The sequence below is a fragment of the Python bivittatus genome, unplaced genomic scaffold (genome assembly GCF_059951505.1).
Source record: "Python bivittatus isolate LINGU-HERP-01145 unplaced genomic scaffold, Pbiv_v1 ctg000980_np1212, whole genome shotgun sequence".
NCBI classification, from domain to species: Eukaryota; Metazoa; Chordata; class Lepidosauria; order Squamata; family Pythonidae; genus Python; species Python bivittatus.
This window is the reverse complement of record NW_028277125.1, coordinates 8,293,265-8,305,579: the sequence shown is the minus strand read 5'-3', so window position 1 is coordinate 8,305,579 and position 12,315 is coordinate 8,293,265. Positions and strand designations below refer to the sequence as shown.

Below are 12,315 nucleotides of genomic sequence, written 5' to 3'. Positions count from 1 at the left end.
GTTTCCTAAACATTCCAGCCTTTTCTGATAAGGAAGGCTTCCTATGTCCCTGAAATTCTGAATCTTCTTTTCTTATATGGTATATAAAATAAATTTCAGGGATTGATTAAAGTTTGGAATTTCAGCCTCCTAAAAAAAATGGTGTAAACTGTGCCTGGATGTTCCATTTTCTACCCAGCAGAAATGGTAATGAAATGAGAAACTAGGTTTCTAGCCTATATTTCTCCCTAATGTAGAAGGCCAAGGTCCCTTTTGGGAAAAAGATGGCCAATGCCGTGTCCTAAATTTGAACTTAACTTTATGGCATTCTCATTGCCCTAGCAAAGACACCCCCCCCACACACACAATTTTTCTAGGGAACACAGCAAAGCATTCCCACAAACATGATGCTGCTGTTCTGAAAGAGGGGATCACGCAGTTATACTTTTAATAATATTGGGATCCCAAAAAGTCTGTGCACAAGTGCAAAGACTACCTACGTATGCGAGCTATGTTCATACCACACACTTTGTCAGGTCAGTAAAGACCTAGAAGATGTGTTCACACAACACACTCAACTTTATTGCATGAACCCAAACTGTTTATCATTTAATGTACTGAACAAATCCAAAAATCTAATTAATGAAGTAACCAGAACAAATGTGTTGTGTGAATGCACACCCTGTGCTCATTTGCCTTTCTGTAGTCCGGCACGCTGAATCAGATGCCAAATTGTTTCTAGGATGACAAAAGTTCTTGAGCAGCTTTCAGAGAGATGGATCCAAACTTAGAGGTGGAAGAATGCTTTCAAAACTTTTATTGGGAAATCGGGAAGTCTGTTGAAAGCACACGGCCATAACTAACTGTTCAGGAGATTCATTCAGAATGGGGTGGGAAACCTGTAGCGATAGCCCGTAATTTGCAAAAGGAGGTGTGAAATATCAAGGTCGTTCAAGCAAAACCCAGATCTTACCTGACAAAATAGCAAACTGTCGGTGAAGTTGTTCAATGATATCCACTGCCGTGACAGGCCTGATCTCCTGTTGCATGATTTCATCTGTACAGGAAGGAAAGGGAGAGAGAAGCGGGAGGGATTACACCCCAACTCATCCATACAAGGGAGATACTCAGACACAGAGTCCTGGTTTGTGTGCAGTTTTGGCCATGAATGCTGGCTCGCCTCTGGCTTCGTAATATGATTTCCACCCCCCCATCCCCACCCCACCCATGCACACAGAATCTTATTGACAAAAGAACTGCATCTTCTCTCTTGTTACTGTACGTGCTGCCTTTGTGTTGTGCAGGACAAATCATATATCAAACCTCACTAGTGCCGGAGGGGGTGGTGGTGGTTTTCCAGCATGAAACAACTGTGGCTCATTACTATAAGATAAAGCAAGTTTTATCCCAGTCCTGTGAAACAGCCCTGACTGTGGTTGAGTAACTGCTTGCTTGACCTCATCCACGTAATAGATATGCTGTTTTTCAGAAATGTATGAAAATGTTATGATTGTTCTTCTGTTGGGCATCTTCTGGGGCTCATCCCTGCTCCCTACTCCAAAGGTTCTAGGATTTGTAGGGCGTGAGAAAATTCACCCCACTCCACCCATATAGCTGCTGAAGTGAAGAGATGCAAACAACGGATATACAGGTAGTCCTCACTTAATGACCATTTGTTCAGCGAGTGTTTGAAGTTATGACGGTGCTGAATGAAGAGACGACCTGTGCCCGAAGTTACAACGATCTGGGCCTTTGGCAGTTGGTTTGCCCTTACAACCAGTTGTCAAGCATCCTGCAATCATGTGATCGCCATTTGCAATCTTCCCTGCCACCTGTTGAGAGGACTCCCTCTCGTTTCTGCAGGATTTCGGCACGGGCAAAGCAAGCAGGGCATTCTCAGGCAGCCTCCAAAGCTCCAAGTGCTAAACGCCCCGCCCAAAATCCAAGCAGGATTTTCAGCCATGGAGGATTTTCACCATGGAGGATTTCAGAAGCCTCTCCACTCTGGGGCTTAAAATCCAAGTGGTTCTGAGGCCCTCACACTCAATCCACACTGCACCTCTGCACACCCAACCTGACCCCCCCACACACACCCATGCACCCCCTTGCTCCCTCTCCCATCCGGCAGCACCTGGGGCTTGCAACTTCCTGCTGACTTCCCCACTGACCTGATTGTGGGAAACTGGCAGGAAGTTGCCTCACCTAACGACTGGGGCATTCACTTAACGGGACGGCCAGGATTGCAATCGCTAAGCGATGTGATCACATGATGTTTTGCCTAACGACCGCACTGCTTAGCAACAGAAGTTCCAGTCCCAAGTGTGGTCGTTAGGCAAGGACTACCTGTATTTTATGAGATCTAACAGGAAGTTGAAAAATCATCCTGAAAGAAAGCTTCTTCAACCTTGTTGCTTCTACGGACGTGTACAGGAAGTGCTAGAAACCAATTCTGTGGGAGACTATCTACTAAGCATATCTATTAAAATTGAACTATCATAGCAAATAATTGTTAGCACCAGATTAGAAGCCCAATGCTGGGAAGCGAGGAGGGAGGGTGCAATTAATGTCATGACTTAATTGAGAGCTTCCCAGAAATATCTTGAACACAGAATGATGGACAAGGTAGCTTTTGGAGAGGAGAGGTTTTAACTTTGATTAATGTGGCAATGGGGAGAGGTGACTTTAAATCCTTGGCCTTTCTACAGTGCTTACTTGCTTATTTATTTAAAACATTTGGCCTCTCATTTCAGCACATGACTCTGGATAGCTAACAATGATTTAAAACAACAGTAATACAAATAAAATAACAACAGCAAGCCGTTTGTCTTGTCGTAAGAGCAGATCGATAGATTAATCAGATATTTGCATTGGGGAGAGGCTTCAAGTCTAATACCATACAGTATTTACTCAGTAGAGACCTTGAATATAAGGTGACAAACACTCCCCCCCCCCCAAGGAAGAGTAGGCAGGAAAAAAGTAAAAATGCAGACAAAAATCTTGGATATTGTTAAGTTTGGGCTGCCAGATGAAACAAGTCTTGAAATGTCCTCTTCCCCATTCAATGTATGAGTCACACACTGTGTACACACATGCACACACTGTCCTAGGAGAAAAACCAAAAGAAGAAAAACACAGGAGTGAGGCGAGGCAAGAGAAAAAGGAAGCTGCAGTGGGAAGGAAAAAGAAAAGCGGGGGGGGGGGGAACAAAAGGGAAAGGAGGTAGGGAAAGAGGTAATTGGATAAGGACAGAAGTCCTGCAAAGGGTTAAATTCACCAGGCAAGCAGCCTCCCAAGCAGCATCTGATCTTCAAAGGGCTCTCACTTTAGCATTCATTTGTCCCACCTGCTCATTCCTGTGTTTTCAATGGCTCTGATCACCAAATATATATGCATTGCCATCTATGTTGATTTTATATAAAAGCTGATTGTATAAACACTACAAATAAATAAAAGGGGTATCTTGACACAACCTAAAATGACTCAAAAGGGAAACATCCTCTCACTGGGAATGAAGTGATATTACAGATGCTGAAATAATTCTTGTTTTTCATCTGACTCCTTGCCTGGCACAAGCTGATTTCCCCGCTGCTTTCCACCAAAATGTTTTGCTGCACAAACAGCTGGCAATGGGGCAGCTTTGCACAACCACCCAATGGGGTTGCAAAGGTTGTGGCTCTGAGATTGTGGGGACCCACGTGCTGTGGATCAGGCCACCAGACCATAATCTGATTTACGGCTTGCGCATACCGTTTTGAATGTGGAACATCAGAATTGTGTTTTGTGAATCTGGGCTTAAGATTTAGCAACAGAATGAAAGCAGGTCCCCCATCTGTGAATTTCAGTGTGGGGGACATCTGTGGGTAGCTGGGAAAATGAGCATAGGCAGAGGTTCCATGACCCAGGTGGTCAAAAAGGTCAAGATGGCAGCCATAACCACACAATCAAAGCATTGCCTCTTTGTTACACACTTTTAAAAAGGGGTAGGGCTTTGCTATATGGTTGCAGCTGCCATCTTGACTTTTTTGACCCCCCCCACCAATGACCCTGAGCTAACTGAATTGCAACACTCTGGCTTAATTTTAAAAGATTGTTGCAAATAACCAGTTTAAGTTAGACCTTTCCTCTTTAGCAATTTCTTTCTGGTTGCTTTCAAAATGATACGGAAGAGAACAGGGTGGTTCTAGAGCAGTGTTGTCCAAACAAGTCCACTCATCTTAAAGTGGCCAAGTTTGGACAACACTGTCCTAGAGGAAGAGAAGGAATCGCAGTACTGTTCAACTGACTTTAGGTCTGGCCATCCCACAGTTGCAATTCCAACAGCGTTCACACCCTCCAGGGAGAAATCCACCAGATCAGGGAAAAGGCTGAAGCAGAAGTGTCTGCAGGATCCACTGCTTTCATGAAAGCAGCATTGTGCTGGCTTTTATGATGCAAACTCTCCCCCTTTCAGACACACATGTGATATTGTGACACGTGTACACAAAAGGCAGAGCTTGTATCGCATCAGCACAATGCTGCTTTCATTGTTTGCCCTCTTGACTTTAGGCATCTTTTTTTTTTTTAAATTGCAGAGAAAGCTTTAAAAAGCTTTTAAAAGATAGTCCCCATTTATTAGGTTTGAGTATGGGCAGCTTATGACTTAAAAACATTCAAGGAAAAATCTAACCACCCAGACTTATTTGAAAAAAACACAATCCATTCATTTTTCACTTGCATCAGACAGATCCCAAACGAATTACACTGGGGATATTGAACCAAGACCTGAAAAAGCTGAGATCAAACATACTGGTCTGCCTTGACATTCCAATGGCTTGTCCATCCCATAGGAATTTCTAAGCTCATTAAGAAGCAGACACTACATTGTAAAAAAACTGCCCTCTAAAGACTGGAAAACTTAAGAAGACATTGCATCACTACAGTAATACTTAACAGACCTTGAAAGAGGAAACTGGCTTGAAATGTGTGTGTGTGTATATGTGTGTGTGTTATTTCTCCCCACTTACATTTATTGTATATTCGGATGTCACTAAAAATACATTACTCTCAGAATTTGAAGCTCTTTCTCTCGCCAGAAGAATGTTGTGGGAACAGAACTGAGAATGAGGTAATTGGGTTGGCCAGCCGTTGCCATAAAGTAAAGGAAATAAAATAAGATTTGGTACATGAGCAAAGCTGAGAGATGGAGCTGGCCTTTCCTTCAAGCAAATTTGATAGGAAAGAAGGCTTACCTAGTATAGAGGTGGGCAGTGATGACAGGGCAGGGGGTGCAGTTCAGCCTTCTGAGCCCCCAAAGGGCCATCGGAGGTTGTCAGGTCATGCTGTAACATCCACAGGAAGAGTAAAGCCAAATTATTTTGGGAGAGGACTTGGGAGTGGGAAGCCTCTGGACAGCAAAGAGGACTTGGAATTGGTTTGCTCCCATTCCCTCTCTCAAACATGGTAGGGAAAGCATGCTGAGCATGGCCTGTGGAATTCTTTCCAACCTTTTCATAGGAGGCATCTGTATTTTCTCCTGTGTGATGAAAGTACCATGTTGCATCGGTATTTATAGCCATGTGTGTACAGGGAAGGCCAAGGTGAGCTGCGTATGCTCCACTTTGGATCATGTGACCAAGAGGGAGGCGGGAGGAGGGCTTAGAATGGAGCAAGCCCCAACATTCTGAGGCACAGCCCAGCTGTTTTCCCTTTTTTTCTTTTTTTTTTTCAGGATTTTTTTTTCTCCCATAGCCCCCAACCAGATCCAGCACATTTTCAAACTCAGTCTTCTTTCAGCCACCTTCTGTCCTCATATCAAATTTCATCCCTTCCTGTTCTGCTTTCAGAAAACGATCACACTCTTAGACAGAGTTCTGGGCCTCATTCCTTAATTTCTTTCCAAGTTTAAAGGGGCTGAAATCCACAGGAAAATGGTTATTTCTGACCATTTGGAGGTGGGGGGGGTTAAGAAGTTTTAAAGATGGAAAGGGGAGCCCCCCAGATGCCTTTTATTCTCACTCCTATTCTTAATTTGGAACAAGCAAACATTCAACAAGCAAGAACGAGTTTCCTCATTCACCTTTCAGCCATTTTGCCAGCAAATTTCAATGGTGCTCTTTCACAGTGCCGAGGACCACAAAGGGAGCACTGGGAACCACACACAGCCACGGGTTAACAGTTATAGCAGCTTCATGGACTTACAAATAACTTTGGACATTGGTGAAAATAGGAATCTCTTTTCAGATCAAACCAGAATTAGGGTTTATGGAAGAAGAACTGAGGAAAAAGCACGTGTCTTATTGTTGTACATGATCACTGTGGCAAGATGATTATATAAGAAATGGAAAAATAGAGAAGCTCCAGATACTGAAGATCGGAAATTTAAAGTTATGGATTTGGCGGAGGTGGCAAAAATGACACGTCTAATGAGCCAGAAATCTACAGAGGCTTTTATTAAAGACTAGAGTCTGTTTATGGATTATATTATAAAAGTAGAGAAAAACAGCTCGATGATCAAGGGTTTTATCGACTAAATAAGGGGTGAAGGGGAGATAACAGAAGATTGAAATAGTAATTACAACGGTATAAAAGAATAAGAAATGGTTAATGGATCTGTGAGGAAAGTGAAGGGCGGAAGTGGACTATATGTTTTTTAAGTTAGATGTTTAGTTTTATATTTGCAGGTTTATGTTTCTATATACGTTTACCTATTGTTTTTTATGTTTATTTTACGTGCAGAATAAAGTTTACAGTCATTTGGAAGTGGGTTCGCTCTCAACTCTTGCACACACATGTGAAAAGTAAAATCAGTTCGAGACATTCAGCTGTATTGGGCATGCTGCTATTCACAAATTCTGAGCCAGAATCGAAGATGCAACCTTACCTAAATTTCTTTCCTTTGGTTGGAGTTCCATAAAGGCTGACTTGATTTGTGTAATACTTGCATTACACATAATGTAAGTTTGAACACTTCAATAGGTACACAGCAGTTCCGACACTAAACAAATCTGTCCCCTAAAAGACAGATGTTGGGGAGCAAGGAATTAAGGCCTGCTTTCTGTTTTTGGAACAAACCCTCCCCAACCACGTTGGCTGGACACAGGCACCATGGTTCCCTGCAGTATGAACCAGAAAATATGCACCCTAAAATAACCTTAACATACTTTAAAAAAAGAAAATAACAAGGGAGTCCCCTAATTTGCCTTCCAAATCCCAGGAAAATACAGGTAGTCCTCACTTAACAATGCTAATTGGGACCAGAAAGTCCATCATTATGCGATGTGGTTATAAGTCGAAAAACCATGTGACCACACCGCTTAGTGATGGCAGTTTCAGTAGTCCCAGTTGCTGCTGTTAAGTGAGGTCCGCACGGGTCATTAAGCAAAGACCTCACATGACCGTGACTTGTGACTTCTTGCCAGCTTCCCAGTTGACTTTACTTGTGCGAAGCCAGCAGGGAAGGTTGCAAATGGCGATCACGTGACCGCAAGGACGCTGCTATGGCCATAAGTACAAGGACTGGTTGTAACTACCACTTGTTCAGCATTGTCATAAGTTCAAACAGTCACTGAACAAGTGGTCATTAAATGAGGACCACCTGTACTGGCCTCATCCAGGTGCATGATACAGCTCCACTAATTGGCTTCATTTCGCTCCACCCTCTGCAGCCTTTGCCCTCCCAAAACTTTGAAGTGCAGCCCTTGGTTACAGGGCCTGAAATGCATTCTCTGGGCAGACGGGTTTCATCAGGGTTGACTCTTTGCAAGATGAGTGAGAGAGCAGCTATACACGCTGCCCTCTCTCTGCTTCCTTTCCAACTATTTTTTTCCCCCTATGAATACCACACCAGGAAACCTGGATTTTTTTCCTTAGGCAGGAGAACTTTGTCTTTCCTGCCCTGTGATAGTTTCTTCCTATTCAGCACATTCCCTGGAGTAACTGATACTCTTTGGTCTGGTGACAAACCCACCAACCTCACCGAATCCCCTCAGTGTCTGTTCTGGATTGTATACTGGGTGATGCAAGGAATCTCTGCTTGCTGTAAAGTGGAGGTGGGCTGCCAAGTTTCTTTTGGTCAACCTAGGCAGCTGGAACTTAACAGTGCATTTTCTCACCGTTTGGAAAGGCCTATGTCAGCCCTTCAAAGGAGGCCAGGTTAGGGAATGGACACCACAAGTCATATTAGAACTCTACTTAATAAATAGAGGCTATATGGCAGCCTGACAGCATTTCCCCTTCCCTCTTTTTTATACTAAAGAAAGTCCAAGTGGGGCTATCTTGGGGTTCTTTCTCACACTGTCTTGTTTTCCCAGACTGAGTTCATGTTTTGAGAAGGGTCTCTGCATATCTTCTCCAAGGTCATCTCTGTGTTCCTCTATCGCCATGTTTGTCAACCTGGCTAGGGAATTCTGGGAGTTGAAGTCCACCCATCTTAAAGTTGCTGAGGCTGAGAAACACCGCTGTACAGCATGACAAAGTTCATTGCAAAGAGGCAGAGAGGAGAGAGGTCTGCTACAAAAACAATGTTTAAAGGTTAACTACCTCTTGCAAATAACAGGTTCTCAGTGGAGGGGAAAAAAACATATTTGAATCTAGGGACCGCTCTACATATGGCTTGATGCCAGAGGCGTCAGGGGTAGTGTCAGTGAGGGGGGCAAATGACAAAAACAGCATTGCAACAGTGTGATGCAAGCCCTGCCTTGTTTATATTCATGCCGTGACATCGCACACACAATCAAAATGGGCCGAACTGTGTTGCGACAGTTTGATGAAGCTTTTGTTATTTTGACAAACGTCTCCAATCCTCTGGGGATGCCTCTGCTTGAGGCTTACTCAGCAGTTTTCTGCACCCTTCTGGATTTTCTTGCATCTGTAATAATAAAGGAGCTCATCAAAGAACAGTGTTCTTGCCTACTAGCCTTCAAGCTTGAAGAACCATCTGGGGAAGTGTGACAGCTAAACAGTTTAAAAAAAAAGACACCAACATTTCTCCCCGAAATTCAAGGGAGGAAAAAAAAACGCACAGAATGAAGATTCTAGCCTTTGCTGCTCCTTCAAAATGTGTTACATTTTTCCACCTTTGCGTAAAGGACCTTGGAGCAAACAGCGTAAGTCTCTCCATGCAACGCTCACTTAGTAATTCTGTGATGATAGCTAAAGAAGATGCTTGCAAGCATCACTGCATATTTAAAGCACTGGGTTTCCCTTCCGACATGTAATACATTTTGCACTTTTTCTCTGAAGTGTCCTACTATCCCACTCACCCTACGACGCCAGCGAAAAACTGGGTCATTTAACACGGATGTCATCTTCCACAAGATGGATTATTGTAATGTATTCAGGAATTAATGGAACCCTTGGGGAAGCTAGAGAGGAAGAACCATGGAAGGTGACTCAATTTGTACGCCTTGGTGCAATCCTTTAAAAATACCATATTCCCGCCTGCATTTACAACACCTTCTTTTATTGATAAGCAAGTTATTTCCTGGGTTTCAGAAAAGCTGCTGAATCTGCAGTAAAATTGGACAGAGCTGCAAATCAGGGATATGCTTTTCTGCCCCAAGGGGTTCAATGCAACTATATCCATTGAAAGAATAAAAAGAAACATCTTTAAAAATAATAATAAAACATCACAGTAACTATAAATCATCAGCAGCATCAGCAAAAAAGCTCAAAATTAGGAAATGTCTTGCATGATGGCAGATGCTAAAAATAGAGAAATGTGATTATTTTTGGCAGAAAGAGGGCAAGGTCCCCCAGAATGCCAGATCCTGGGCTCCAATGCATTGCATCAGTAAAAGCCAAAGCGATCTACTGCCATCACACTTTAGTGCTACAAGAACTCTGCACCCACCCTGCGATTAAAGTAAAGTAATCTTATAGGTGCACCCATCAGAAAAGCAAGCTCTTCCTGTTGGTTCTTATCAGTTGCATACTTTGTGGCTGCAAAACCAGATTTACTGACATGTAAGGACCAGGTTGGGAACAGATGGTTCTGGGTTAAATCTATTTATGTGGCCGCTAAGAGTCAACACCAACTTGATGGCACATAATCAATCCATCAATAGTTTAATGATATTTAATTAGTTTAACAGTAATTCTGGCTTCTGTTAAGAAGCAGCAGTTACACTTTCCTTCCGTTTGATTCATGCAACACTCACAGTAAGGCCACTTAATTCTTTGGGGGAAGATTGTATTGCTGAGGGTTTCAGTGCTCTGCTTTATAACCAAGTTGAACACAATTTTCACTTAATTTTTTTCCCATTCACTCCCAGTTTGCCCTTTTGGGAGAGGCACTCTGAAACACAGGCATGTAAACACTCCACCAATCTGAGTGATAAATCAACTGGTAAGGTTCAAGTCTGTAAAATTCTACTTGGTTGGTAATCTGTACCAGTACAAAATTGTATCAGTCAAGTCTCCCTTGACTGAAGCCCAGCTGCTGGTAACCCCATGGACATATCGATGTAGTTTCTTAGCAGCAATACAAAAGTGGTTTTTCACTGCTTTCTCCCAGGATGTTTTCAGCTTCCCAGTTGGGTTTCCTGGTGGTCTCCTATCCCAATGCTAACTAGATTCTGCCTAGCTTTTCTAAAATCACCCAAGGTCAGTAGATGCTGCCACCTGTTGTAATAGGGTAAGATTATGGAGCTAAGTATTCAATTCCCATACTCCTGGCTCTTTAGATGATTCTGAGCAGAGTCAGGCAATATATAACATTGGGCTAAAATGGGCTTGGGTAATTTGTGGTTCACAACAACCACCTTAAGGTTTATTTCTTTAGGCGTGGCGTGTTATATAAATACAGCAACTGTCTTTCATAAATCCAGATTTACAGCTTAGTTTGTTGTGTGAACCTGGCCAATGTTTGTATTTCATCCAAACGTGGCAAAGCTGCCCTTAATTTAGAACTCTTATTGCTAATTTTTCAGAGTGGAGCTTTGAAGGTCTGCTTGAAAAGCCTGGGATAGCTCCAAGTGCTTAACCTGACTTCTGAACCTCTCCCTTGCTCCACAGTTGACCACATCTGCACAACAATCATGAGTTGACCCAATCTGAGTTTATGCATCTGCACTGCAACCTGAAAACCAAATTCAAACCACTTCCACTGAGCTAGGTTATAAATTTAATCCAGCAATTCTGGGATTTCGAGGAACTGCGGTTGTAATATATTTAGACTACAGGTTCTGGAAGCTGCTCCTGCAACCCCAGCCCCACCCAGTGGCCCCATAAACTGCCCGCTTTCTTGCCATCCAGACCTAGCCTTCTGTATCTAACAATTTAATCATCCTGGTCTTTTGACAACTGTCGTCACAGCAGCACAGAAATTCTCTTCTTCACAGCCATGTGAATCTGTCATCCCAATGAGAACTCTAAAGGGGGAATTTATCTTACCCTCTAGGGCCATTTCATGCTCTCCCCTAACTCTTCACAGTCATAGAAACAAGCCACAAATCAAAGCAAATCACCAAAAGTTACACTTTACAAGTCTCAGATTGTTAAGGGAACAAGAACCATTTGCATTTCTGGGAAGATGTTTATTGCTAGCAAAAGAAGGTAGCAGAAGATTGAAAGCCTGTCAAAGCAGTTCTCCAGATCAACTTATTGATTCATTGACTGATTATGTCAGTCAAGTTGTTGCTGACTCTTAGTGACCACATAGACAGACTTTCTCCATGAAGATCAACTTATACCTAGCGTAATTAAGGCAGAGTTACTTTGGACCTCGCTCACGTTTCTCCCCTGCCCTGGGCTCAGGCATCTTTCTTGTAACGGTCCTGCTCCCTCTTCCACGTTCCCAGGGTTGTTAGACATTCTAGCATGCAGACGCAGCTGCACTAAACGATGCGCTGCAGAAGGGTTAAACCAGAGATAGCTAACCATTTGGGGCCCACTGCATTTGGAGTTTTGAGAGCATCTCTTGGGTATTTTTACAAATGGCTGCCCTGGGAGGGCAGGGTTGCACCTTCCCAGAATAGCAGCCTTAATGGGCATGGCTCATCACAAACCATCCATCTGACCTAAAACAAACTGATGAGCTTGCTTCCTCCTGCTCCTCCAAGCAAGCTCCAGGGCTGCTGACGTACAATTTTTAAGTTTCCAAAAATGCATACAGGGCCCTAAAGCATTCTTGAAAATAGAAACCACTATAGAGGCTCCGAATTTGCTTTACAGCCAGTTGGCTTTTCATTTAAATGTAATTTTCCCCCACTGGAAGAAAATAAAATTATATCAAACTCAGGTGGCTGAAGAATTCTGGCAACCCAGGGACTAGCGTCCACTGAATGCATCTGTGTGTGTACCAGAAAAAGCAAGCTGGTGGTCACACTGCATGATTGAAGCCCTGCCTCTGTTCTACAT

At 43.1% G+C, this 12,315-nt stretch overlaps 1 protein-coding gene across 1 annotated transcript in view; it reads right to left on the bottom strand.

Annotated features, from left to right (window-relative positions):
- The window catches only part of MCF2L2 (MCF.2 cell line derived transforming sequence-like 2), a 216,995-nt gene that overhangs the window by 171,790 nt on the left and 32,890 nt on the right, over positions 1–12,315 (bottom strand). Inside the window, exon 2 of the mRNA XM_088131892.1 lies at positions 953–1,036. Within this exon, the coding sequence (XP_087988018.1) occupies positions 953–1,036 (84 nt within the window). The remainder of the gene's footprint in view (positions 1–952; positions 1,037–12,315) is intronic.